Below are 26570 nucleotides of genomic sequence, written 5' to 3'. Positions count from 1 at the left end.
GGAAGATTCGGCCTGTGGGTTGTCAAATGGACAGGCGGGGCATCTGAAATCATCCTTACTGATCTGCTCAAGGACACTCAGAGGAGCTTGCCTGGCTGAAACTAATAAGCAGCAAGAAAAGAAGGCAATCCGAAGAAGCTGGATCAAATGAGCCCTCTTTTCTGATGACAAGGCAGCCTACCCGAATATAATGTGTCAAAATTTAGACAAGCAGGATTCTTCCGCAATTGGCAGGTCAGATGGGGACAAGGTTGAGACCTTGAACAATGAGGAAACAGAGAATTCCTGATGTGATGTGGAGATCAAGGCCAATGAGGTGTTTATGCAGTAGTGGAGCTTTCCATACTAGGATCACCGTTAAAACATAGAAAACGTAATCTTTCAAACAGTTAGCCTCCAAAAGAAAATTTCCAAAAAGACTGGATTAATAATAATCAACACTATTAAGATTCGCCCTTTTTCGTTTGCTTGCTCAAAAGTAAATTATTTAGTGGAGGTTCTCCATTTACAAGATATTTTTCTCTTCATTTTCTTGGTGATCGTCACATGGAAGGCACTGTGACGGAACAAGGGTCTCACCAGATTTACTTTCCACGTCACATCATTCTGCAAAACACATTTGAATTGTTTGATTCAAAGCATCTACACCCAACAACTGGGTTTTTAAATCCTATGGGTTATGTCCAGAGCTGCTGTGCCACATGCACAGCAGATGCCTGCTTATGGAATGGAACTTCCCTTTCCCCTGCAGCCCCAGTTGCATCCTCAAATGTGCTCCAGAGGGTTGGGGGACACTCGGGAGCAGATCAGGGGAGTATATGGGGAGAGGAGAGGAAGGGGAAAATCCCACTGCAAGAGTGGAACTCTTCTCACATGGAGTTGGATACAGCCCTCAAACTTCTCTCCTAAGGTCATTTTTCCGCAACCTTGTGGTATCCCAGGTGTCCATCTCGGAGTCACTTGAAGAGTGCCCTAAGATAAAAAAAAACCAGCAACAAACCAAAGCTGGTGGAGCACCGCCCCAGATGCATTAATGGAAGGATCTGCAACGGAGACAAGGCACCTACCATCGGAGCTCCAGCTGTTCCTCTGGCTGCTCTGCTTGATGGGCGTCGTCCCAGGGAGATCACAGGACGTGAAGATGGCACTCTGCCCGGGAACCTGCACTAGCTCTATGCACTTCCCATTGAGCTGGGAGGACAAGGCGCAGTGCATGGGCTTGTAAGAGAAGGCGGAGCAATAGCCCGAAAGACAGGCACGTTGGTAGAAATCCAACACTTTCTTCCTGAGAGCAGAGAGAGAGAGAGAGAGAGAGAATGACAAAGGCCACCAGAGATATGTTACGCACAAAATAGTCTCAACGTCTGCACGCAACGCATGCCTGGGTAGTAAAACTACTGCCCAAACTCATGCTTTTCAGGGGCAGAATTTACTGGACCTGAGACGAGGCAAGGAAGCGGCTTCTGTTCATTCCTTATCAAGTATTTTGAAGCATCTTTCCTTTGATACGAATGGTTCACAGCCCTTGTGCATCAACCCCTTCCACATTTCTCATGGGTCAGCACTTGTTTCCCCACGGCCAATATTCAAAATTCCTTCACATCTGTGACAGTTGTGTGTGTACGCTTGCAATGCACACTGCTGCATAGATATACATTCTAAATATATGTATATATGTATGTGTGTATATACCTGTACCTGATATTGATTATGTAACCTTGCATTTAGTCTTTTGGCTAAACTTTGTAAGTTCTTTACAACACCTGAATGGTTTGCACTTCTCTCTCTTTCCTTGTTTAAAATAAATTGTAAAATGATGTACATGCACACAGACAAAATCTGCATTGATGTGCATTCTATGTGTGATGTAAGTGTGTGTGTGTGTGTGTGTGTGTGTGTGTGTGTGTGTGTGTGTACGTAATCACAAAGCATTTTAAATTGTTCCAGGAATTGGTGGGGGAAGAACCTTGGGTTACTTGCTCTGGCCACTACATAGCTCATCCCAAAGCACACCTGTATTGCAGCAGCACTTGTCATGCTCTTGCAGGCTTCTTTGGGCTTAACAAGGGGCAGCATGAAACATTACAAAAATCTGAAAAACCCACTTGACGCAAACTGATAGAGGCACCAAGAGTGCAAGTGCGTATCAGGGCCAATGACAAGCTCTACAATGCTGCCTCCATGATTTCTGAAAAGGCATCATCTGTGGGCAGCCTAAACCTTCCTCTGCAGGAAGATCTCTGCATACAGAGCCCCATAACTATGACTTGCACACAGCCATAAGCAACCTTTGGAGAAAGCAAACATCGCAGGCTACCCAAACATAAATCTCTCCAGCAGTTTGTTTTCTGAAGCCGGTCACTTGCGCAGAGAAGGTTGCCTACCTGTCAGAGCCAGACAGTGGATAGATATCCGAACCGTCCCAGAAGTCTGTGCAGGCCTCCAGGATGACGTCAGCAGTCCCATGGGAAAGCATCTGCTCGGTGCCTAAGAGAGAAAAACGTGGACCTGTGTCTCAACTCTAAAAATTGCTTGCTGACAGGCTCGTTTATTGTGAAGATTTCTAACACTCTACATCGCCCACAGGCTCCCTGGGTACATTTGATAATGTGACAAATGGTGATTAAACACATTTTAAGTAGGCGCTAGAAGAAACTTTTCTGTCTATCATAAAATCTACCGCTAAAGCAGAAGATCAACTGCCAGGAGAGGAGCGAAAACCATTTGCTAAGTGTTCTACAAGTACTAGCAACATGCCCATCAATGTGACAAGTGGCCAGGATGGGGAGGGAGGAAAGACGGAAGATGCTGCAAGTCTATTTCTGGAAGTGCAATTATTCTGTGTTATCTGGGGCACCTTTTGGATCAAGAAGAAGACTTCTCCCCCATTTAGCGTCAGGTACACAAAACCCAGACGGTGTCTCTGAGAAAAGTTTGCTGCCTGCCCCTCCTTTCCCAGCAGAGCTGCCTCTTCTCAACACTGTGCCCCACGGACAACTCTCAGGTGCTCTTTAGGTGAAAGCGAATCTCTCTTCCCTCTCTGTAACATGGTAACTGCCTTTAAATATATATTCCTATGCCTCTCTGAAGGAAAAAGGCTAGCAGTAGCTTCCTAGGGTTCAGCCATTGTCCTGGAGAGCCTGCTCTGTTTGCCTGCCTGAGGGAGATGCACCATCTCTTGGTCACGCTGGAGTGTGACCTAAACAAACTTCCCCTTTATTTCTATTTTTTTCACAATAATATTTATTATTTTTCATACAAAAGCATAACAAAAAAGAAAATAAACAATGACAAAAGAAAAAGAATTTAAAAAAATAAAAAGAAGAATGTGAAACATAAAGTACTTCAAATTTTCCATATATCACCACATAGATTAAGACTTGATTAGTTAATTAAAATCTATCTTCATGAACATATTACTTGACTTCCTCTAATCTCTTCCATCTGAATTTCCTTGTAATTAAATGTAGCAGTTTCCAATATCATTATTTCATAAAACCGTATTACAGTCATAATCAAATTTCCTAACTTTTCTTATTGTACATTTTCTTATTTATTTAATCCTAATTTAAAACAAACTTGGCTTTTAAGTCTGTTATTATTCACTGTAAGTCTTCTGGGACTTTACATATTGAAAATAAATGGTATTAAAATTTCAGCTTCTTCATCTGCATAGTCCTTCACTGAGTCTGGAAACTTCCAAGGCAAGTATGGAACGTACATAAGCCTTTGAACTAAACAGGAAGAAACACAGAGAACAAGCCATGGTGACTTGACTGATAATATAGTTTAATATCCTGGTTCTAGGCAGCAACTAAAACCACCCCCCAAATTTCAACTTAAGGCCTCAGTTGAAACTAACACCAGCCAGCCACTGAGAAATAGCTCTTTTCCTAGGAGCCTCCACTGGAGAGAATTGGTAACTTCCCTGTAGTTGAATAGAAATAGCCTTTCCTCCTGTTCTGGCTTATATTTTAGGACCACGTTCCCAAGTCCTTTGCTATTCCCCTAAGAATACATATAAAGGGCCCTGAATAGATTGGATAGGCTGCCAGCCAAATTGCAGTCCCAGAGGTGGTAAGTTAATGGTCATCCTTCTGATCACATGCTAGTCAAAATCCCGCCAAGTTAGTGTCCTTACTGGTAGTAGTGTCTTTGACAAAAAGGCTGATCATGTGGCTCAAAGGTGGTCTCCTTTTAGTGATGAATGAGAGTTTCCCAAGCATCGTCTCCTTCACCATCTCATCTGATGGCAGCCGGTAAAGGGCCAAGTAGTTCTCCTGCTTGAAAAGCTCTTTGGCACCAGGTGTAAAGCCTGGGGGAGGGGAAAAAAATAATATGGGAGGGGAACTCTTGGACAACAGGAATCCCAAGGAATATGGCGCTGCTCTCCAAGTTCATCTGCCATTCTCCTCTGCCTATGATCATTGCCTAAAGGACTGCCTTGCCTCATATAACCACCTAGCGGAATTGACTCAGGCGTATACGCAGAGTACCAGGAAATAAAACAATTCAAACACGGAAATAACGGGAGAGAGCTGGAGAGTCTTTGTGGCTCACAAGGAGACCCTCCCCCAGAGTCCAAAGAGGACATCAGTGAGGGCAGATGAGGCCCCAAAGAGTCAGGGGGCAGAACGGGGCTTTGTTTATGCTACTGCTCCTCCCCGCCTAACAGCTGAATGCGCGGGGTAGTGCAACAGCAACAGCTGCTTTCCCGCATGACTTCCAGCCTCCTGCCAACCCCAGAGCTTCAATTCCAGCTGAGGATTTTTTAAATAATAAATAATAATAATAATAATAATAATAATAATAATAATTTATTATTTATACCCCGCCCATCTGGCTGAGTTTCCCCAGCCACTCAAGTGTTAAAAACAATACATCATTAAATATTAAAAACGTCCCTAAACAGGGACTAACTTCAAGCACTGATTCAAGATTATCAGTTACCTCTTCTTTTTTCTGGATGCGTATTTATGGCATGGGTTGGAAAGAGAACAGCCAAGAGGGCATTTAAAGAGTGTTTGGGGGGTGCTTCCCATTTTACATGATTTCACTTGTGTGTGCACAGCAAAGTTACACTGGCATCCCCCACCAGCTGACCTCCTCTGCCCTCCTCACCTATGAGCCTAGCCAGCTCACAGAGTCCCCACGGAATATGGACAGGCAACACGGCGTTGTGCGTCTCCTGCAAGGCGATGTTGCAGAGGTGGTCGGAGAATCGGCACAGGCGCTCCGTCACGCTGGCGTTGCACAAGTTAAGCAGCACGTTCAAGCCCAGGGGCTTCAGGGAGGTCAAGTGCATCTGCCAGTTGGAGTCGTCAAACTGGATGCAGGAGGGATTCTGCTGGTCCTGGGAGAGGCTCAGCATCTCCAAGTGGTAATCGCACACAAAGTCTTCCGCCTCGCATGCCAGGCCCTCGCTGTCAGCCTCAACCTGGCTCAACAGTCAAGAAACGCAAAGTCAAAAGTTAAGGTGCCAGCGTCTGTTCCCCTTTCAGAGGGGAAGAGAAATTCAGAAATGGTTAGTGCACAACTCGCAGGCTGCATCAGTGGTTGGGAAGCTTTGACACTGCAGATGCTCTTTGACTATAAAACCCATCAGACCCAGCCAGCAAGGTCAAAGATCAGGGATGATGGGAGTTGTGATTCAAGAATGTCTGGGGACCCAAAGCTGAGAAAGACTGGGTTAGAGCTTGTGGATGGGAAGTCAATGACTTAACACAGATGTTGCCTAAACCCACTGAAATCAATAGTGGCTGAGGCACTACTGGATTGGTGCCAGAAACTTTTTACTTGCTGTAACATTGCATAACAATGGCCAGCGAAGCCACTCACCTAGAAACTTGCACATGAAATGAGTCCTGCTTCTCTAACCTACTGGTTCTGCCATCCTGTGTTGTGTATTCTCCTAAAGCAGGAGTGAAGAACCTGTGGACCTGTAAATGTTGCTAAACGGCCACTTCTATCATCCTTGACATCTGCAGGGCTTTGGGTTCCTACCTAGGAACTACAAATAGCCCTCAGAGCTCTTTAATTTAATTGGCAGAATAATTAGCATCCTGAAAAACCTTCGGTCTCTCTACAGACAGACATATAGGCACAAGGCCTTAAATCATAAACCTAGCTAGGTATCCACATGCAAATCAGTCCGTGGTGCTTTGGGGCAGCAGGCACTTATAATTTCCCCTAAGACACACTTATTCCTTTTGCCCTAAGAAGAGGAGTTTTCAAATGCTCTTTCTTCCTCTCTCATGTTCACAACTCTTACCCTCCCGCCTTATCTACGGATGATTCCTTAGCAGACTGGGACGCCACCTTTCTCCTAACTGGACAGGACAACCTCCTGACCTCTGCAGCCTTTGGCATTCCTTACCTGCATGGGCTCCTCCTCCCCGCCCTCAATGTCCTTACTGAAGCTCACATTGGATCCCGAAGGGTGTTTGCTGCGGCCGGTTGGCTTCTTGTGAGTATGAGCCTCAGAAGACTTTGGGGTGTTGCCGGTAGACCACTCCACTCTGTCTTGCTCATTGGTGATGTGAACGATGTCTGACAAAGGCCCCGAGAGCAGAGCGTCCCTTTCGTGGGGCTGAAATACAGCATAAGAAGAGATAAGCAGAGAAACACCTGTGAGTCGAACAGGAAGAGAAAAAATGCATTACTTAGCGACTTCAGAACCCCAGAAGACTTGGTTTATCCTTCCAGGTGAAGGGGGAAGTTGGGCCCGGTTTTAAGACAGAAACTGCCTTGGTCACTCAAGTGGACGACTTGTGGCAGAAGATGGGGGGACGAGTGAACTTTTTGATTCTCCAGATTCCCAATATTAATTCCAATTTATTCATTTGTTGCTCACTGTTTTAAGCATTCTGACTGAAATGAAGGGGGGTGTATGTGTGAATTATGTATTATTATTATTATTATTATTATTATTATTAATGTTTTGTTGGTTGGTTCACCATGGTATTGCTGCTTTTTTACTGTTCAATTTTATGTCTTATTTTTTTCATTGCTTTTTTTCCCCTAGGAGCCACTACTGAGTTGATTATGTAAGATAAAGCAAGTCCCAAATTTTCAAACTAAATAAATAGTGGTGGCAAATAATTTATTTGTTTATTTATTTATATGCCGCTTTTCAAAACTAAAATTTACAAAGCGCTTTGCAGTAACAGTATAAAAACCAATAGCATCCAATAAAACGATAGAAAGTCAGCTAAAATTAGAAAGCAAACCGGAAGCAGTTTATCAAAGGATAGACAAAGCAGACCAGGGTTTTTTTATTAACTGAAAATCCCAGCTAAGAATGAGGCTGAGTACACCCTCCTGGGGCACAAGCTTCATTCCACATTGTTGGGCAACTGTGAAGAAGGACCCTGCTCCGACGAGATGCCAGTAATGTACTGCTAGAGGGTGAAAGCCTGAAAAGGGTCTCTCTGGCAGATGTTAAGACACAAGAGGGTTGAGGGGTCTTCTAGAAACTGGGGAGAAAAGAAGGCAGAATTTCTTGACAAACCAGACTCTGTGGTCCAAAAAGCTGTCTCTCACCTCTTCGTCCAATTCTGGGTGGCAGAAGGAGCGTGTGGAGAGTTCATCTGTCAGGTCTTCATGGCTGCTATGAGGAGGTTCCACTTTACCACTGAAGAACAAAACCGTCTCTGGACTGGGATTAGGCCAGGACAGAATTCCTTGCTTATCCACACAGCAAAGCACCTAAAAACAGGCCCAAGACATCCCACAACACCCCAGGGACACACAAAAAACTATTGGCAAGACTGTGCATGAATCACTGAGGCAGATAAATATCAGCCGTATCACCTCAGCCTTCAAGCACAATGGATAGCAGAAGGAAAGGCCCTTTCTGAGTAGCCTCCCATCCCTGGAGACTTCCCTTAATGCTACCAAATACAGCACTAACCTCCTCAACATCTCTGTCAGTTTAATGCGCAGGTGCCACCACAAGATAGTTTAAAGATAGGATGGCTCAGTGGCAAGCAGCCTCCCCAGTTTAGTGATAAGCCATCTAAGGCCAAGAAGCATTCATGCTGAAGAAAGCAAAAGCAAAATGTGACCCTTGTCAGTGTCCTTTATGACTCGCTGCCGCAGGTTTCCCAGGCTGCTCCACATAGGACAATCTCCTGAAAACTATGTATGCTATGTGCAGGAATGAGGAATGCTACCAAAAAAAAAAAAAAGAGAGAGAGAGAGGGCAGAAGGCACAACTCTAGAATAAGTATTTGGAGTATAAATGCTTGCAAGGCACAAAACAGTAAGTTCAGATTTATATGTGATTAATCTAAAAAGAAAGAGCTTGGGTCTATCACATTTTTCCCTGACCAGCAGATACTACTGTCAGTTGCTTGAAGCAAGAAACAGCTAGCTAGCCCATCCAGGTCATAAGAGCTTGCCCATGGTTACTGCAGAAATCTGACCTCCTGTGTTTCAGACATCAGGGTCAAGCTGAATGTATTACCTAAGTCACTAACTCAGAAATATCCAGCTAACAATACAGCTGCCCTCATGGGATTTAGAAGAATCTTTTGGAAGCTGCCTTGATACAGAGTCAGGCAATTGGCCTATCTAGCTTAATGTTCTCCAGGATTTCAGACAAGAGGACATCTGCAGCCCGACTTGGAAAAGCATATGCTCTACCGCTGAGCTATAGCCCTTGCCCTGTAAAAGAAACAGGAAACCTAAGGACCCCTGCAGGCAGACCCTGCAACTAGGATGCTCACTGGCAGATCGCTCCTTGCAAGCATACTTACTGTGACAGATCCCAGGCTGTGAAGCAAACTAGAGGTGAAGGTGAGGGTTGGAGACCTGCCCTTCAGAACATGCAGGAAGTGGCTCCAGATGCACCGCATCATTTCCTGCCAAAAAAAGGGGGGAATTGGACACAAATGGATACACAAAGTGAAGGAAAAGAGGCAAGGAGTTTCAGTTCATTGTGAAATGAGATCCATTTCCAGAAAAGGCAGGACTACAGGAAAGTGTGCTGCTTCACATTCCCGAAGGAAGGAAGGTACAGCCTGATGTACATAAACAAGAGATCTAGTGCTTGAAGAAACTTGATGAGATGATCAATACACAGGTTGTACAAAATGCTTGTAGCATGAGATTTCATTTATAAGGTTCACGCGATGGATTTTCATGCTGCATTGTGGTTTTATTGTTCAGTTTTATTGTTCATTGCTAAGGAGCAATGACACAATCTAATATTGGAGGCAAACTGGTGGAAAGGCAGGCTATAATTTATTTATTTCCAATATTTCATACCACTTAACCCGATTAAAATACAACAACAGAATATCTTAAAAACAAGTTAATAAAACACAAGCACACTGTACCCAAAAAAAAAAATTGGAAGCAGAGTCTACAAAAACTTGGGTAAATATGCAATTTTTAAAGAGGCATTTAAAAGTCATTATCCTCTTTGTCTCATTAATTAGCGGGGGGGGGGCATTTTAAAGAGTAGGTGCCATCACCAAGAAGGCCCACTTCCATGTTGTCATAGGGTGACAATCCACTGCATCATTTATTATTTTCATGTGTATAATGGCTGTCTGCTAAAACACAATGAACTGTCTGACTATTGGCAATCCACTAGTCATGGAATGACCAGCAGGGTCTCCTCAGAAGTTCTTAAAGATTGGCCTGGTCTATGTCTGCCAGATATCCTGGTCCCAAGTTGCTTAGGGTTTTAAATGTTAGTAACAAAACCTGGAATTTGGCTCACTAGCTAATAGGCAGCCAGCAAAGTGTATTCTTATCATCAGTATTATCAGTTAAATGCTATAGATAGGTTCAATTTTGGGTAACAATTTATTGAAGATTTACCAAGAAAATTTACTGCCACAGTATTTCCCACCCAATCCTTGGTGTAGTCGCTACAGAAGTCAATGAGCAGCCCAAATTGGTCCTTGCTTCTGACTGAGGAAAGCAAGCAGTGCCGCCAATAAATCATTTTGATTCCGTTTGACTAAATTACGTTTTTGGTGGGCGAGAGTGAAGCAAGGACAAACTGCCTTCTGGAGTTCATTGTGATGAAGTCTGAGCATCTATGAAAGTACAGCTGCAGAGAAGGGCAGACATATTGAGGTGGTCACGGTGCTACCCCAAGCGTGGAGAACCTGTGGCCCTCCGGATGTTGCTGAACTAAAATTCTCAGTAGCCACTAGTCATGCTGGCTGGGGCTGATGGGAGTTGCAGTTCAACAACATCAGCAGAGCTAACTACAAAAATAGACTGCAACACAGAGACTCCAGGGCCAACTGCCCTTCTGTTTTCCCCCTGTCCAGTTCAATAAAAACATATGAGTGTGATTTCCATTCTTCCTCTTCCTACTTTGATTTCAATGATTTGTCTATATGAAAGTCTGTCCAAGTCCCTGTGATACTTACCGGTCTCTCTCAGTGAGCTATTTCCACCCAGAAGGGCAATCAATATAGGATTTGAAACTCAGCTTGTTTAAGATTCAGATTTTAAACATTCTAGGCAACCGCAGGCTTGAATCACAAGGCCTTTCGCTCTCAGACAATCAAAGGGAACTGTGAGCATCTGCTATGAGAAAGAGCATGGGGGAGGGAAGTGTGCATCCGGCATGCGAAGCGCAGGAGGAGCAAACGAAAGCGCCAACAAAGCGAGAGACACCAGCAGCAGGATATAAGCACAAGTGGGCAAGCAGATCACGGAGAGAGAGGATGGAGAGGATCTTATGGCACTGTGCGACACCACAAGAACAGGATGCAAGACTGGTTAATAAAATAGTACCTGGGTAGATACCACCTCTGTGTAGCTGCTCAGTGTGTCCTCTGAGAACTTAGCCAGCTGCAGCAAGAGAACAAATTGGTTACTATCAAGGTGCTGAGAAATGATGCATGAGGAACATCCCTTGGAAAACATTTTTTCACCAGTGGAAGATATGGGTGAGAAATGGGCTTTGCTCTGCAGGACCGGAACAGAATCCAGAACCCTGCCTTGGCTACGCTTTGTCCAAGTCAAGAATTAGAACCCAAATGACACTTGTCCTTTTTTCTGAGTATCTTCGAGAGATGGAATCGGTGAAGGAAACTCGAGGTTCGTCTTGGACTGGTGTCTCGATGTAGAAGATGATAGTATTTGATCTGAACTGGGTACATTACCCCCATTCAGAATGGTCAGGAGGAACATCAAATACAAAGGTGGCCCACAAGAAGGTTTGAAGAGGAAAGGTGATGGAAAGAAAAGAATAGCATCATGCAGAATGAGAGAACAAGAGCTCAGATCCAATAGGTGAAGGGAAGGCCAGGAGAAGACAGGAGGACACAGGATCCAAGAGTCTGATCAAGGAGGAAAGGGCTGTAACTGCTATATTCCAAACAGATTTTGGGGGAAATAGATACAAGAGAGGATGCTACTCTAAGTCAAGATGGAACTAAGACACAAACAAGCATTCAGGTGACAGCGATGCAGAATCACACCTGAAATTTAATCACAGAGGGGGAAAGAACCGGCAGGATAGAGAAAGCAAACATGAAAACAACTGGGAACACAAGTGTGGGTGACAGGGAACATGGAGGTGCTGGCAACAAGGTGGGGAAAGGGGGAAGAGGAAGAGAAGGAACTTAAGCTTTACATGCCTGCAGCAAGCAGAAATGGAGGAGAGAGAGAGACAGAGAGAAGAGGGCAGTGAATGGAAGAGACAGAAGTAACATCTGGAGTGGTAGGAATCAACTGACAGATGAACCATCTGCCCCCTTTCTCCCTTCACACAGAAGATAAAAAGCCTCTCCTATTATTCTTGCACCCCAGAGATTGGGGGGGGGGGGGAGAACCCACACAAAATCTGGCTTTACAGATATTAGACAATTATTAAGAAGACTTTGCAGAACAGTCAAAAGCTAGAGCCCAGATACTGGCTGCGACAGGCAAGCAGGCACTTGGACCTACCGTCTCTGTTGTTCAAGCCTTTCGGAGAAATTATTCAGAGCTGAGAGCTGAAACCCACCAGCTTGTCCATCAGGCCTTCCTACCACCCCCATTTTGCCCATTCCCAAAACCTAACAGACCAATGTCAGTTCTACTTCCAACTATTCTGTTGAAAGATGGGTGGCATATAAAGAATACTATAGTTTATTATTATTATTTATTATTATTATTATTATTATTATTACTACTACTACTACTATCACTACTACTACTATGTTCGTCCCCCCACCCCATGGCAATACTTCCACTTGTACCCACAACTGATCCAGTTTCAAAGGTTCATAGGGCAAAATGGAAAAACACAGGCCCACTGTATTTGTACTTTTCAGACCTAGGAAACATTTGTGAACTCCCCTCTTGTCTCAGTAGTCCAGAATTGCCTTTACCCAGTCCACCCTCTTCCCAACAACATGATGTTGTAGAAGCACCTACCAGGGAAGTGGGTGAGGTCTTGCTCATCTGGGCCAGGACTCTGGCTTCACCAAAGGCAGTGGCAAGAATCCACAGGACAGGGAACAGCAGCGGGAGGATGGGCAGGACCCCATTGACCTGTGAAGGCATTCCAGGTCTCCAGTTAGTATAGCTGAAGATTGGCTCCGTCACTTCCCCAACAACAGCACGCGCGCGCACACACACACACACACACACACGCGCGCGCACACACACACACACACACCCCAGTGAGCAGGAACCGCTTGCTCACAAGAACATTATTACTTATACTTCCAAGATGTGTCCAGCGCTCAAGATCAATGGACAGATGTACAAAGAAACACACACACACACACAAGTGAAGAAGAGATGAGGTTAAATGAACACCACTGTGCTTCCAAGGCCACTTCTGCTATTCTGTCTGGATATGTATGGGCTGCAGATGATCAGTGTTCCTCTGTAGATTTAAAGTGCTGATCACCTACAAACCCATCATGGTACTTTTAAACAGAGAGGAAAAGCTACAGTTTCCATATGAATCTCAGATGCGAAAGGAAACTTAATCAAAACAAGCATATGGAAGTCCAAGAGGAGAGATGCTTCTAGACACAGGCTAAACCTGAACACTAACAGAGGACAAATATCCCCACAGGAAAAATAAAGAACAGAAGTGAAGAGCCCTTCAGAAGGTAAACTACATTTAGGCCACAGAAGCTTCTTGGTGAATTAGTGTTTAAAATCAATTTTACATCCACATCATAGTTAGGTAGATTTGCGTCAAGCATGTACACACACACACACACACACACACACACACACACACACACCAGTATAGCCCAGAAAGGTATGTCTTTCCTGATATAGGGAAACTAACTGAAGTTCAGAGAAAATAAAAACACATTCTTCTGTTTTACCTGCAGCTGAAGCAATGTGTATTGCCAAGGGACAACTCCAGGAGCCATGAAAACAAAGCGTATGGCATTGGTGATCAGGAAACCAATCTGCCGTTTAAGGAAAGGAGACAGCATTAGAAGCCCATATATGTAAATCACTATGATAGGTGTAGCTATATCACTTAAAACACTACAGAAACACCTTCTGGTTATTATTACATGAAAGCAATCAGAGCCTCAAGGGCCCAAGCCATTTGAAAAAACTAAATGTCTCCCAGAACTGATCAGGAAGCTGCCTAACACCAAAGAGCATTCTTCTAACTGGCTCAGCACCAACCATCAGAAGGCTCTCCAGGGTCTCAGGCTGGGGACACTCCCAGTCCTACCTGGAGATGATGGACTGAATACAAGACCTTCTGCATGCAAAGCAGGTGTCCTACAACTGTGTTGGAAATAAAAGTTTAAAAATCTAAATCTAAAAAAGGAATAGAACTGTAGAATTGGAAGGGACGAGGTTTATGTAGCCCAAGCCCCTGTAATGCAGGAATCTTTTGCCCCATGACCCTGAGATTAAGAGTTTCATGCTCTCTACCAACTGAGCCATCCCAGGCCCTATAAGTAGTGACTAATTTTAAATGTGACAAAAAATGCATTAATTAATGGAGCCTGTTTACTTAATTTGCCTTAAGATTTGCCTAAAAAAAAGATTTGCCTAAAAAAAAAAAAAGATTTGCCTTAAAATGATGCATACTATACATATAAACTGGAGTCTGACAATCCAGGGCTAGCCATGATCATTCATGGATTTTACCAAATTCTCTTCTGTGCACAAACCAAGTAATTCCCATATTCTACCACTGAATGCTGAGCTCCAAAGAGTATGACCGATACCCAAAACCAATCAAGAACCCACTGCATGAGTTAGAACTGCTCAGGTCACAGGAAGTTGTAGTCAAATGCAATGGTCCCAGCCACCTGGAGCCTGATTGGACCAAGCCTGGTCACAAAAAGCAGCACAAAAAGCAGGACGTACCAGCACAATGGGAACGGCAAGCTTGAGCATCACCGACTGTACAGTGAACCTTTCGTTATCCAGAGCAGTCACAGAACGTGACAAAGCCATGTCTAAACATAATCTGAAACATAACAAAAGATCTACTGAGGATTTTGCAAAGTTCCAGGTATTTATTGATTTTTTCCCTTATACCTCCCAGCTTTATACAGCAAACCACTATATGGGACTGGTATATTCCATCCAAAGAGTTGATTTGTCAGATTTTTGTGACTATAATGTATTCTTGCGGTTATAACTGAACACAGGATAGATTGAACACATTTTATTTGTTTATTTCAAATGTGTAACTTGTCCTTCCTCCCCAAAGGGAGCTCAAGGCAGATCACAAAAACAGAATCAGATGAAAACAATTTAAAAGCAGCACTACAGCATATATTCAAGGAAACAGTTAAAACCAGTGGTGTAAAAATGTCATAAAACTCTCAGCCCAAAGCCTGGATAACTAAATATTTTTTTCAAAAAGGTTTTTGCATGTTTACTGAACACATATGAAAAGGGGGGCTGCCCTATTTTCATTGGGAGTTTGTTCCATAGCCAGGAAGCCACCACCAAGAATGCCCTGTTTCAGATGAATTCTCCATCCATTCTGCTACCTTACTTCAAATTTCAGTAACAGACTGTCCTCACATTGAACTTACCTGACATTGTCAATCACTGGTGTTTTTGTGACACGGAAGAGTCGATACTGTTGTGGATTCTGAGGTCCCTTCTTCACCTCCCCATTTGGAGATGGTGGTGGAGAAAAGGGGGGAAAGAGATCCCCAGGCTCCAGGACAATGTGCTCATCATCCTGTTAGAAGAATGGGAGACAAAAGCTGAAAATGGGCAAACTCAGGGATCCTTTGTGTGCATGCACAAAAGAAGTGTGCATCTGAAGAAGTGTGCATGCACACGAAAGCTCATACCCATAACTAACTTAGTTGGTTTCTAAGGTGCTACTGGAAGGAATTTTTTAATTTTTTAATTTTATTTTGTTTATTTTGTTTTGTTTCACCATGAAGTTGTTACAGTAAGTGTCACACTTTTTAACCAAAAGAAGGAGGTGCCCTTGAATACCCGCTGGAAAAAAAGCACTGGCCCTTACAATACTTAAGACCCTGGTGCAAAGAGAGAAGAAACTTGAGTTACCTTAATCCCTCTGAGAGAAGTGAAGGACTCCTGCCCTGGCCTCAGGGCAACGACATCACCCGTTACTAACAAGCTGACTGGAAGATTGACAAGATGGCCGTCCCGGTAGACCCAGTGGAGTGACCAGGAGGGGGCAAAGGGCATGTGAAGGTCAGGGTACATGGAGGTTGTCCAGCTCAGCTCTTTTCCATCCTTCAAGGCATCTGAAAAATAGATTAGCAGGAGAGGTATGGTGGTGCCATGGCCAGAGTGGGTGGGCTTTGGGTGAGAAGCCACATCCCCCACTACGGCAGGAATCCATTCTGGATGCATCTTAGTGCATGGATTGCCTTAATTGCATGAATGCACCTTTAAAAAAATGTAAACAGTATCTGCAAAGGTGGTGCTTGGGTAGCAGTGCAACTATAAGGACTGCCCCACGGCAATCCTGACAAAGATCACCCTCCTGAAGCTGCAATTTGCACCAGGAAGGAAGCCTCCACGGGTACCAATGCAGCTCCAGGGCACGACTTTCATCAAGACTATGGTAGGGAAGAAGTTAAACTCCTTCTCCCCCTCTCTTTCCACTCCCTGTAGTCAAACTGCTACTCAAGCCCCCTTGCAGCTGCTATTTACATTCTCCTAAATCATGAAAGCACACAGTTAATGTCACTTCTGGTTCGATCCTCACACAGACCGTGTGGCTTCCAGCAGCTGTCCTCAAGTATTCTCCCTGTAGGGCAGGCAGCAGGAGCCTCCACATCTTTGGAAAATCAGTGTATGTATTTGCCTATGAGAGAGTGGAAAGTGGGGAGTGGGGAGTGGTGGGGGCAGCAAGGAGAGGAGGCCACTGCAAATGACAATGGGGAAAACAGTTCCTCCATTCCCCTGATAGTGCGAGGATGTACAGGTGAAAGTTGTGTTAAGCTTTTGTGATGGGAATCCGGAAGAGGAGAGAATACACTTGGCTGCTGGAAAAACAGGGTGCCAAATGAGGGAGGGGAAGAAAAGGCAAACCTAGCCTAGTACATTTGTCCTGTGAATAAGTCATAAGGGTAGACTATGAAGGTATGGTAGGGGGAGAACTGACAGCTGTGGTTGTGATGGAAGACAAAGATAGTTCTGGGGTGTTAAAGGGACAAGATTCCATACGACCATGATATGAAAGCAACAATTGCCCCTAATTAAGAATTTGCTTTTTAAGGCATTACATAAAAACTAATGGACAGTAGGCACTAAAATCACGGTGAGGATGTGGTTACACAGGATAGCAAACAGGAGCGAGGGGCAGTGTGGGGAGAGAGGCGGCCTCACCATTTATCCTGCCAATGATGTCCCGGAGTCTCTTCTCGACTTCTTGGCGCTTTAGCCTCTCTTGCCGTCCAATCAAGAGGACGTCGAGCAGCACCAAGAGGAACAGGGCCAAGGCGTTCACAATTTCAGAACCTTCACTGTTCAAAGCAAAACATCAGAGGTTGCAGGCAGCTGAATAAAGGAATGAAATATACGTCCCCATGCGGCTGTCCTGACAGGAGTCGCAAGAAGGGAAGTCTCTAGCCCAAGAGCAGCTGGCATGGTGGGGCAGAGGCACTTACAGAACATGAGCTCCTGGCAGGTGAGTCTCTGCTGCTTACCGGGAGTGGGAGGGACAAGGCGGCAGCAAGGATGCAGAGGGGTGCAAATGCACCAAGCAAGGCGGTCCAGTGTTTCTGCTGGTCCAGTTGCACCATGCTGTTCTCCCTGCTGCCTTGCTTCTCCCAGTAAGAAACAGCAACTCACGGGCTGGGAGGTCAGGTAAGCACCTCCTCCACCCCACCCCACCTGCTACTGACAAGGGCACGGAACCTTTTGCACCTTCTAGGATGGTCTGTATTATCCAGCTTAATTCAAATCAGGATCGCTAAACCCATTAAAAATCCTTTGAGGGGTCTGGATTAAACACTGCCATCATATTCTTAAAATTAAAAGCAAAATGTTCATCGGTTGTTGCTTTGGCACCCTGTACACCACGGGTGTCAAACGTAAGGCCCGCAGGCCGAATCCGGCCCGCCAGACCTCATCATGTGGCCCGTGTAGCCGCCGCCGGCCTTCACCTTTTATTCTCGCTTTTTTTTTTTTTTTACACAAGAAAGCCGCCTCTTCAGCGCATGCGCGGCAGCCTACAAGCCAGAGAACGTCTGCCCTCTAGCGGCGCCGGCCGTTCTACACAGGAAACCTCCACTTTACATGCATTCAGGAAACCTCCACTTGTTTTTATATTGAGCGCATGCCATCCTGTGATGTGACAGATCCAACGGCTGCCTGAACCCTTCTCTCCTGTACTGTAAGTCCTACAGATACAACCGGCCCTTTGAGGGTGACCAAACTGCTGATGCGGCCCCCAATGAATTTGAGTTAGACACCCCTGCTGTACACCAGCATGGGTGACATGTAAAAATATTCATTCGTTCATCTAAATATGCAACTCAGTTGCAGTCATCTGAATCATGATATAATGCCACACAGGAAGACTGCCAAGGCTGGACAGGGCTCCTATGCCTTTAATAGATTCAAATCACTATAATAATAATAATTGTGTTTTTTTGTTGTTGTTTTTTTATTACCCCACCCATCTGGCTGGGCTTCCAGCAGGTTAAAAACATCCCCAATCCTTCTGCTTGTTAGAAATCTCCTTGTGCCAGCAGCTATATTAAAAAACAAAACCAAAAAACCACCCAATAAGCCTTTCAAAGCCAGTCATTGGCAGCCCAAGCACTCTATGCTGAGCTGGGTGTCCATCCCGGACTTGGAAGACACATGTCAGGGACCGTGCTGAGGAGGGCTGCATGGAGGAGGAATGGTGGGAGCCTCCCCCTGTTCCTGATCAGGATCCTGAATCTTCCCAGGAGCAGTGGGACAGTATAGATTTGGAACAGTGGTTTGCAGAGGGACATAGTTCAAAAGGCAGAAGCTGGGAAGTACTGGATGGGGAACAGCTAGGAGGAGGAGAACTGGGAAAGAGAGAGTTAACAGACACACTTGCTTGAAAGCGTCCATCCACTCAGCCCAAGGTCAAGGAGAGCAGATAAGGGGACAGCACAGAAAGCACAGTGGTTGAGAGATCAGGTTACAAGACGTGGTAGTGACGGGGGTGACTAGGGAGCACCTTCATTCCTAGGAATGGATTCTTTGTTCTCTCGCTGTGATCATTAAAGTTTCTAACAGGTAAGAGACTCTTTGTTCTACTTATCTACTGCCAAAGGAGGGAAGGAAGCAGATTCCCCGAAGCCTGACAAAACTTGAACAAGTGTCCTGCAGGAATCCTTCCAACAAAAAAACCATATGAGTGTGTCTCATAAACCAGTGAAGAAGGAAATAATGTGAGGTCAGAGAGAAATTAGGTAGGTGCCCTGACAAGTCTGCTGGTTTAAGCCAAAAGGCCACTTTATCTCCATTACAAATCCACCAATGTGCTTAGATCTTCAACAGAAGCCCTATTCCGTGTTCCGTCATTGGTGGGTCTGTAGGATAAGATCTTATTGGTGATCTGCACATTTTATGGAATTATTTGGTTTGGAGCATAAGTTTGGCTCCCTCCCTGTCAATTTTAGACACTAGGCAAACACATTTCCAAAACCTAGGTGGAAACTGGTTATTGGTTTCAATCATCTGGTGTGATCTGGTTTGGAGTTTCGTTCGCGGCTGTCTTTTTTTTTTTTTTTTTTTTTTTTTACTCTTCTATGGAATTGTTAATGATTGAATGTTAGCAGCTTTCAGGGTCATTTATGGACAGAATATTGCAGTAAAACGATCAATGAGATAGCATACCTTCCTTGTGGTTGGCTCCCATAACAGCATAATAGTATAAGCACTGTCAGCAGCATCAGGGATGCCCCTGGCCAATGGAAACAGGAACAGCGGTTGCCATGGTGCAGGAAACTGGCTCGCCACACCTCCTACCAAAAAGAAAAGGAAGTACAAAGGAGGAGAGAGACTACATCAACAAAATGGAACCTGCTTAAAGTGGACGATGAGAGAGTAGTAGAGAGAGACAGCGACAGACGTTACCACCACTGGAAATGAACACTGTCTACCAAGGTTATCTCTGATCATTTACTTGCTGCACTGCCTTACCCCATATGTGCCAACTCGAATGTATCTGCAGACCAGGCACTATTACAGGTGCCACATAATGTGTGTTTCCACAGTTGTAAGAAATTGATCTTTTAGTGTGGCAGCACCTATACTTCGGAACTCCCTGCTTATTGACATCTGGCAGGCAGGCGCATTTGCTACAGACTTTTCAGCATCTGCTTAGAACATTTTTCTTTAGGCAAGCCAATCCAGACATGCAGGTGTTGTCGCGTTTTAACCTTTTAAATTTTAATAACCTTTCAAATGTTTTTATTACTTGCTTTTAACTGCTTTTCATTTATAATTTCAACATTTCCTGTAAACTGCTGTATATAAATTCGGTTAAATAAAATAAGTAAATAGACAATTCTCTATCATTTCGGTATACAGTGCTACCTTGGGTTAAGAATTTTATTCATTCCAGAGGTCCGTTCTTAACCTGAAACTGTTCTTAACCTGAGGTACCAATTTAGCTAATGGGGCCTCCCACTGCCGCCGCTCGATTTCTGTTCTCATCCTGAAGCAAAGTTCTTAACCCGAGGTACTATTTCTGGGTTAGCAGAGTCTGTAACCTGAAGCATCTGTAACCTGAAGTGTCTGTAACCCGAGGTACCACTGTAGATGATATGAAGCGCCATGTCAGCGCCACTGAACACTTGAACACACTCTTTTGCAGAGGAGCAAAGAATTCACAGTTCCACTAATGGTTCTGTGAACTGGTCACAGTAGGGAAGGCCACTGGGGCGGGGTCCCTAGAACCACCACCACTAGCTCTGAATACTCAGATTAAGGCACCAGGCTGGGTGAGGAAGGAGGCAGGCCTCTTTGTGCTGGGGTACACAGCAACCTGGAAGTGCCCAACCTTCTTCTAGTCCTCTGCCCTTGGTGTTGCTGCCATAGTCCCACAACATCAGGAGAACTGGCACCACCATCACGGCTCCAGCTCCAGCTGCCCATTTTGGAAGCAGCTAAGTGCCACCTTTCAGAAGTGCCCCCTTTCAGGAATGGGAAAAGTCTTGCTTTCTCCAAGGATCTGTCTGCAAAATTTACCTTACAAAGAAATACGTAACGTTTTCTTGAAAACAACTCACTGACATGCAGCAAAATGCCGTGCTTACCTTCCAGGAAATCACCTTCTTCCTTTCCTTCTGATGCCCCTCCAGAAGTGCCGACAGCTGGTCTCTCAGGATAGTCAGAGCCTTCGTTGTGGTCAGACCCAAATTTGAAGTCATTTCATCCTGGACAACAAAAGTTTTGCACACCAAATGTAGTGTTTCTCTATCACTGTTTCTCTGCTCTGCAATCATAGGCTGCTTAAGACACCAGTGAGATGTGCCTTCCAGCACAGCAGAAAAATTGGTGCAAAACAACGTCTAGCAAATCCATTATACCTTAGCATACCTGCCCTCCCTTTGTCAAACATCACAGAAAACTTTCCACAACAGGGCAGCTGAGTCCTCCTAGGGTAAACTGATCAGTATTCTCTGGAGATCAATCTCACAAACAGCTACAGACTACCTGCATGCAAAATGTACCCAGTTCCTACACAGCCTGTTATGGGTCAAGCATAGGTACCATACAAATAAATTTCCACCATTCTGGAAGAATGTATCCTAGACTAATTATATACCAACCAGGGTGGATTTGATTTAAATCACTACTCAGTAAGACTTGAGTTAAATCGTTTTTTTTTTTACAGAAAGACTCATTCTTGCTGGTATCATCTTAATATTGATAACCAGAGGAAGGTTTCGTTTTTGAAATAATAAATTTTCAGAGTAGTTTTTACAATTATATCAAAAATTACTGATTTGGTTACACTCTTAGAAATACATAGATAATTATGAAATTGTTGTGAGGTTTAACAAGTTAACTGTTTAAATTTGGACATCTTTTCTGCTGTACTTTATTGGAAGGAGAAAAATAATCATTTCCTTAATAACAATTTAAACAATTTATTTAACTAAAACAATAACCTTATAGCGTATGTATCCATGTTTGTTAACTGATGTGGTTAAACAATAAAAAAAAAACCTTAGACTGAGTTTCAGCACACATGAAAAACTTAAAACAAATTCTTATTTCCTGATGAATAGCCTTTGGACTATAATGTAACTTAAATAGAAAACTATCTTTAGAAAGATTTTTCCTCCAAAGCATTTTATTTTAAAAATCCAATTTAAATCAAAAACATCCAATTTAAATTTTAAAAAAAATCCAATTTAAATTAAACAATCTGTTTTTTAAATATATATTTTTTTAAAAAATCATTGATTTTTATCCACCCTGATACCAACACTGTGCCACAGAGAAACATACACATACTAGGTTTGGTATGCCCACCCAGGAAAGAAGGGTCGCAACCTGAGTTTGCCTGCCTGCCCCTTTCCCTTCTGGTGCTGTTGGTATTGCATCTTGCTCCCTCCGGCAGTGCAAGCAAATGAGACTCATGCACAGCAATAAAAGTTTTGCCCCTATTCCCCACCACTGCTTTTTCCAACCTAACAAGCTGTGTCTGTTCCTCAAGGCCACAGAGAACCACTGCTCTTACACAACCCTGTGGCAGAATCCACTAGGAAGTTCTCCTGCACAAGCCACATCAAAAGGTCCACAAATGATAACATTTTGGAGATCCCAAGTCGCAAGGTGGTTAGATTGGTCTCAACTAGGGCCAGGGCCTTTTCAGTACTGGCCCTGACTAGGTGGAACGCTCTGTCACAAGAGACTAGGGCCCTGCGGGACTTGACATCTTTCCGCAGGGCCTGCAAGACAGAGCTGTTCCGCCTGGCCTTTGATTTGGACTCAGTCTGACCCTTATGTTTCCCTCCCCATATGGTTTTGATCTATGGGCTACTTTTAAAATGAGGCTGCATTTTAAATTGCATTTTAACCTGTATTTTAAATTGGTTCTCCCCCCCCCCCATTATGTTTTACTGTAATTTTACTGGTGTTAGCCACCCTGAGCCTGGCTCTGGCCGGGGAGGGCGGGGCATAAATAAAAGTTATTATTATTATTATTATTGTTATTATTATTATTATTAAAACAGAAAATGCATGAAAGCACACAAGTGCTCTTACGCAACTCATGACCGCTTCAGCACAGGTTGCACTGGGGAACAGCCCAGCAGATCGTGCCCCATGTTTGTCAGTGAGAAGGAGGGTGCCATTTGGATGTTTGGTCTCAAAAATAACAGACGAAGCCCTATTGTAAGGATGTAAGTAAAGAGCTGAAAAACTGACAGCCGGCATTTTAAATAAGGGTGAGCCCTGGATTACTGGCAGCTGCAACTACTTCTAGGAAGGTGTTGATGATGCCTCTTCCCAGGAACATGTTTCTCCAAGCTGTGGTGAAGAAGGCTCCCTTGCCAGGGATGGGTGAAGCTCAGCTGTCAAAAGAGGAAAGGCTTCTACGCAGTCAGCACAGTCCCACGCCACTTCTTAGAAGACCAGCTTTAACCAGACAGACAGACAAACTTTCTGAGGCTGCCGTCAACCTATGGCTCTCCCGTGAAACTGCAAATCCCTCTGCAGCAAAATGAACGTCTAAAATAAGCTAAGTCTCATGAAGCAAAAGCCATGATACTGCATCCCTGTCAGAACTAAGAATAAAACCTGACGTAATTCTCCTTCTGCTTGGCTGGTTTTAGGGATTAGAAGAAAACGGCTCCCCTGTTTCTGTTGGACGTGGACCAGATTACATCAACGTGTGGCAAAACGTATGCTTCCCACCACCACCACAATCACTACCACTTCAAAAAAAAAGGAAAAGAAAAAAAAAAGGAAGATATAAACAGCATTCCTGGCAGCACACGTTAATGTGAGCCTTGCAGGTTCTGTGATGGCAGGAGACATCTTTGCAGAGTTAACAGAATTCTCAGTGGGAAGAAACAGAACCAAGAGACTGAATCTCTTTCCTTTGGAGGTTTTTCAAAAGTAAGTATTTGCTAGCTATGTGTTAGGAACAGACTTCCTGACTTCGCAAAGAGACTACAGTGGTGCCTCGCAAGACGAATGCCTCGCAAGACGAAAAACGCGCAAGACGAAAGAGTTTTCCGTTTTTTGAGTCGTTCCGCAAGACGAATTTCCCTATGGGCTTGCTTCGCAAGACAAAAAGTCTTGCGAGTTCTTGCGAGTTTGTTTCCTTTTTCTTAAAGCCGCTAAGCCGTTAATGGCCGCTAAGCTGCTAAGCCGTTAATAGCCGCTAAGCCGCTAATAGCCGCTAAGCCGCTAATAGCCGTGCTTTGCAAGACGAAAAAACCGCAAGACGAAGAGACTCGCAGAACGGATTAATTTCATCTTGCGAGGCACCTCTGTACTTGATCCAGGAGTCCCATCCATGCTGAATGATTCTTACTTTGCCAAAAATATATTGCACAAGTTTTCAACAGTTGCTCCATCAGCACTAGGGTCCTTGAGTGGTTGCCACTGGGCCAAATAACAAGACCAAGGCCAAATAACAAGACCAAGGACGGAGAGCCTATAGCCCTCCAGTTGTTGAGTGCCAGCTCTAATCAGTCCCAAGCAGCAAGATTTAGATCAATGATTCCCAAACTCCACCCCACCCCACCCCACACAGACCACTTAATGATTTTATCCCCTACCGGTTGTAGCAATGATAATGTGCTCTACCAGATGCTGTATGGTTTTCAGTTGTGTTTGTGTTGCTTCTTTTATTTCTTACATTTGCATTTTATTAAAATAAATACAGTGGTACCTCTGGATGCAAACGGGATCCGTTCCAGAGCCCCGTTCGCATCCTGAAGCGAATGAAACCTGCGTCCACGGATCTGCAGGTTGCGATTCGCCGCTTCCACGCATGCGCATGACGTCATTTTGACCGTCTCGCGAGCAGCGCAACTTGGAAGTAACTTGCTCTGTTACTTCGGGTCGCTGCAGCGCGCAACCCGAAAATACTCATCCCGAAGCTACTTTAACCCGAGGTATGACTGTAAAGTCCTTAGAATTCCACAGAATTCAGATTGCCAGTGTTCTTCACAGACATGCCGTGGACCAGCTGAATGAAACTCACAGTTTCCACGGTTCACAACCTGGGAACCTCAAAGCAAGACATCAAGGAAGCTTGAATGCCAGTGTGAACCACACTTCCTTCTATTCTCCTACCATCAAATCCTTCCATTAACATACCGACTCTACAAGTCCTGCCCACTTTTTGCCTTGCACTGCTCACTTAATCATTTCAGTAAATTGCCAAATTTATTGTGGTGCAGAATATGAAAAAATCTCTAGGTAGGACTGGGAACGTCCCACGTCTGAAACTCTAGAACAGCTATCTGCCAGTGTAGACGCTACTGAATTAAGTTAGCCAAAGATCTAATTTACCAAAAGGGAGTTTCCTATGTTACCGGAGGACCTTTTTCTTATTTATATCTTTTTAAAAATACATAATTTAGATCTTCACATAGAGGTGTGTTAGGAATTCATCACATATTATGATAATAAAGAATTATGTCTACACACTGGGATACACCTCAAAAGCATAAGAGCCATTCAGGTTTGAAGTCCATGGAACCACTGCAGGAATATTCTGGATTATGTGCTTGAGCTAGAAGTCCAGTTTTCACATATTATGTGGAACACTGCATGTATGTGCAGTACACAGAGGAGCACCCACTAACTCCCATAGCAGCATGAGGAGCTGAAGCAATTTTCTTTATTCCAAGTACAAGTCTCTCAAATTTTCAGTTTGGAGACTACAAAAACTCTCAGTTCTGACATGCTTTTCAGTTAGACTATAGAGGCTCTCAGCTTCTTACAGCATCACGCAACAGCAAACGAACAGCATCAGGGTTCTCCATTTAATACGTGGCCTCTCTAAACCCTTTGGTAAGTGAAGAAAGCTAGTTTCTTTCCCGTCAGGGAAATGATGAGCAGAAGCTCGCTATTCTCTATTAGCCTCCAAGGTCTCGAAATTATTTTACTTGAACAAGATAATGAGATGAGAGCTCACGACTGCACCTTGAGACATCTGAACAAGAATCTTGGGGGCAGCTTTGGGTGTCCCCTTTCCCATTGTATTCCTGCATCAGTTTCATTTTCTGACACTTTGGACACTGCCAATGTGCACAAGTTGATCCTGCATTTTCTTCTTCCTTGTCCTACTCACATCTATTAAGGCACAAGTGGAGGAAAATAATATACTGAGCAGCCTGAATTTTTACAGATTGTGTGCATTAAAAAAAAAACCTTCACACAAAGTTGTATTCATTCGATCTCATTCATTCATTCACAAAAATCATGCTCAAAGCAGCTTACAAAACAAAGAAACAAAAACCAGGTATGCGCTAGAATCAACCAGTTAGTCCCTAAGGTGCCATGGCAGTTTCTATCGTTTTTGCAGGCATCGCTTATCACTCTACCCTTTAGCAGTTTGGGGCTTTGCAGCTAATTCCCCAGAGTCTGGATATAGTAGAAACCCTTCTGGCACAGAAAAACGCAAGGTGGCAGGGATTATAACTGAAAAGCAAAGTGGCGACACAGCTCAGGATTGGTTCCAAAATGAATTCAATAAGTTAGGAAGGAGAATGCTGAGTAGGACAATGCAATTGTGTTCTCAGCACTGGCGCCTGCTACATAGTCTGTATTTATTTTCCAACACGATAAGCAGTTGCTCATCCCCCAGCACTAACATTCGTCCGTTTCGCTGAGCAGATATTTCAAGTTTAAATAAGCCTAAACCTCCATTCGTAAAGAGATGAATGGCTGCAGTAGAAGCACCAAGTGCTCTGCATTGATTACATAGCAAGCAAGATTGATCTAGCCTATGGTGCTGTGTCTCAACCGCCAACTGTGTGTGTGTGTGTGTGCGCGTGCGCGTGTGCACACACATATATGTATGTACCGTATTTTTCGCTCTATAACACGCACCCAACCATAACACGCACGTAGTTTTTAGAGGAGGAAAACAAGAAAAAAAATATTCTAAACGAAACAGTGGATGTATGATTTTTGTGGTTCATGCTGTGGCCACA

At 44.1% G+C, this 26570-nt stretch overlaps 1 protein-coding gene across 6 annotated transcripts in view; it reads right to left on the bottom strand.

The window, feature by feature from the left end:
- TMEM94 (transmembrane protein 94) overlaps window positions 1–26570 on the bottom strand; it is a 70740-nt gene that overhangs the window by 20750 nt on the left and 23420 nt on the right. For 5 of the 6 annotated variants that reach the window (XM_080993590.1, XM_080993592.1, XM_080993589.1 and 2 more), the window contains 16 exons: window positions 20700–20819; window positions 19276–19403; window positions 16783–16919; window positions 15490–15692; window positions 15000–15151; window positions 14320–14422; window positions 13308–13394; window positions 12394–12510; window positions 10765–10821; window positions 8760–8864; window positions 7543–7707; window positions 6377–6589; window positions 5122–5437; window positions 4142–4315; window positions 2385–2487; window positions 1068–1285 (listed from right to left, as the gene is read on the bottom strand). In XM_080993590.1, the coding sequence (XP_080849716.1) occupies window positions 1068–1285; window positions 2385–2487; window positions 4142–4315; window positions 5122–5437; window positions 6377–6589; window positions 7543–7707; window positions 8760–8864; window positions 10765–10821; window positions 12394–12510; window positions 13308–13394; window positions 14320–14422; window positions 15000–15151; window positions 15490–15692; window positions 16783–16919; window positions 19276–19403; window positions 20700–20819 (2398 nt within the window). The remainder of the gene's footprint in view (window positions 1–1067; window positions 1286–2384; window positions 2488–4141; window positions 4316–5121; window positions 5438–6376; window positions 6590–7542; window positions 7708–8759; window positions 8865–10764; window positions 10822–12393; window positions 12511–13307; window positions 13395–14319; window positions 14423–14999; window positions 15152–15489; window positions 15693–16782; window positions 16920–19275; window positions 19404–20699; window positions 20820–26570) is intronic. The other variant, XM_080993591.1, reaches the window with a different exon arrangement.

The sequence above is a fragment of the Podarcis pityusensis genome (genome assembly GCF_964106645.2).
Source record: "Podarcis pityusensis genome assembly, chromosome: 2".
Lineage (NCBI taxonomy): Eukaryota > Metazoa > Chordata > Lepidosauria > Squamata > Lacertidae > Podarcis > Podarcis pityusensis.
Note: the sequence above shows the minus strand (reverse complement) of the source record. Positions and strands in the feature narration are given on the sequence as shown.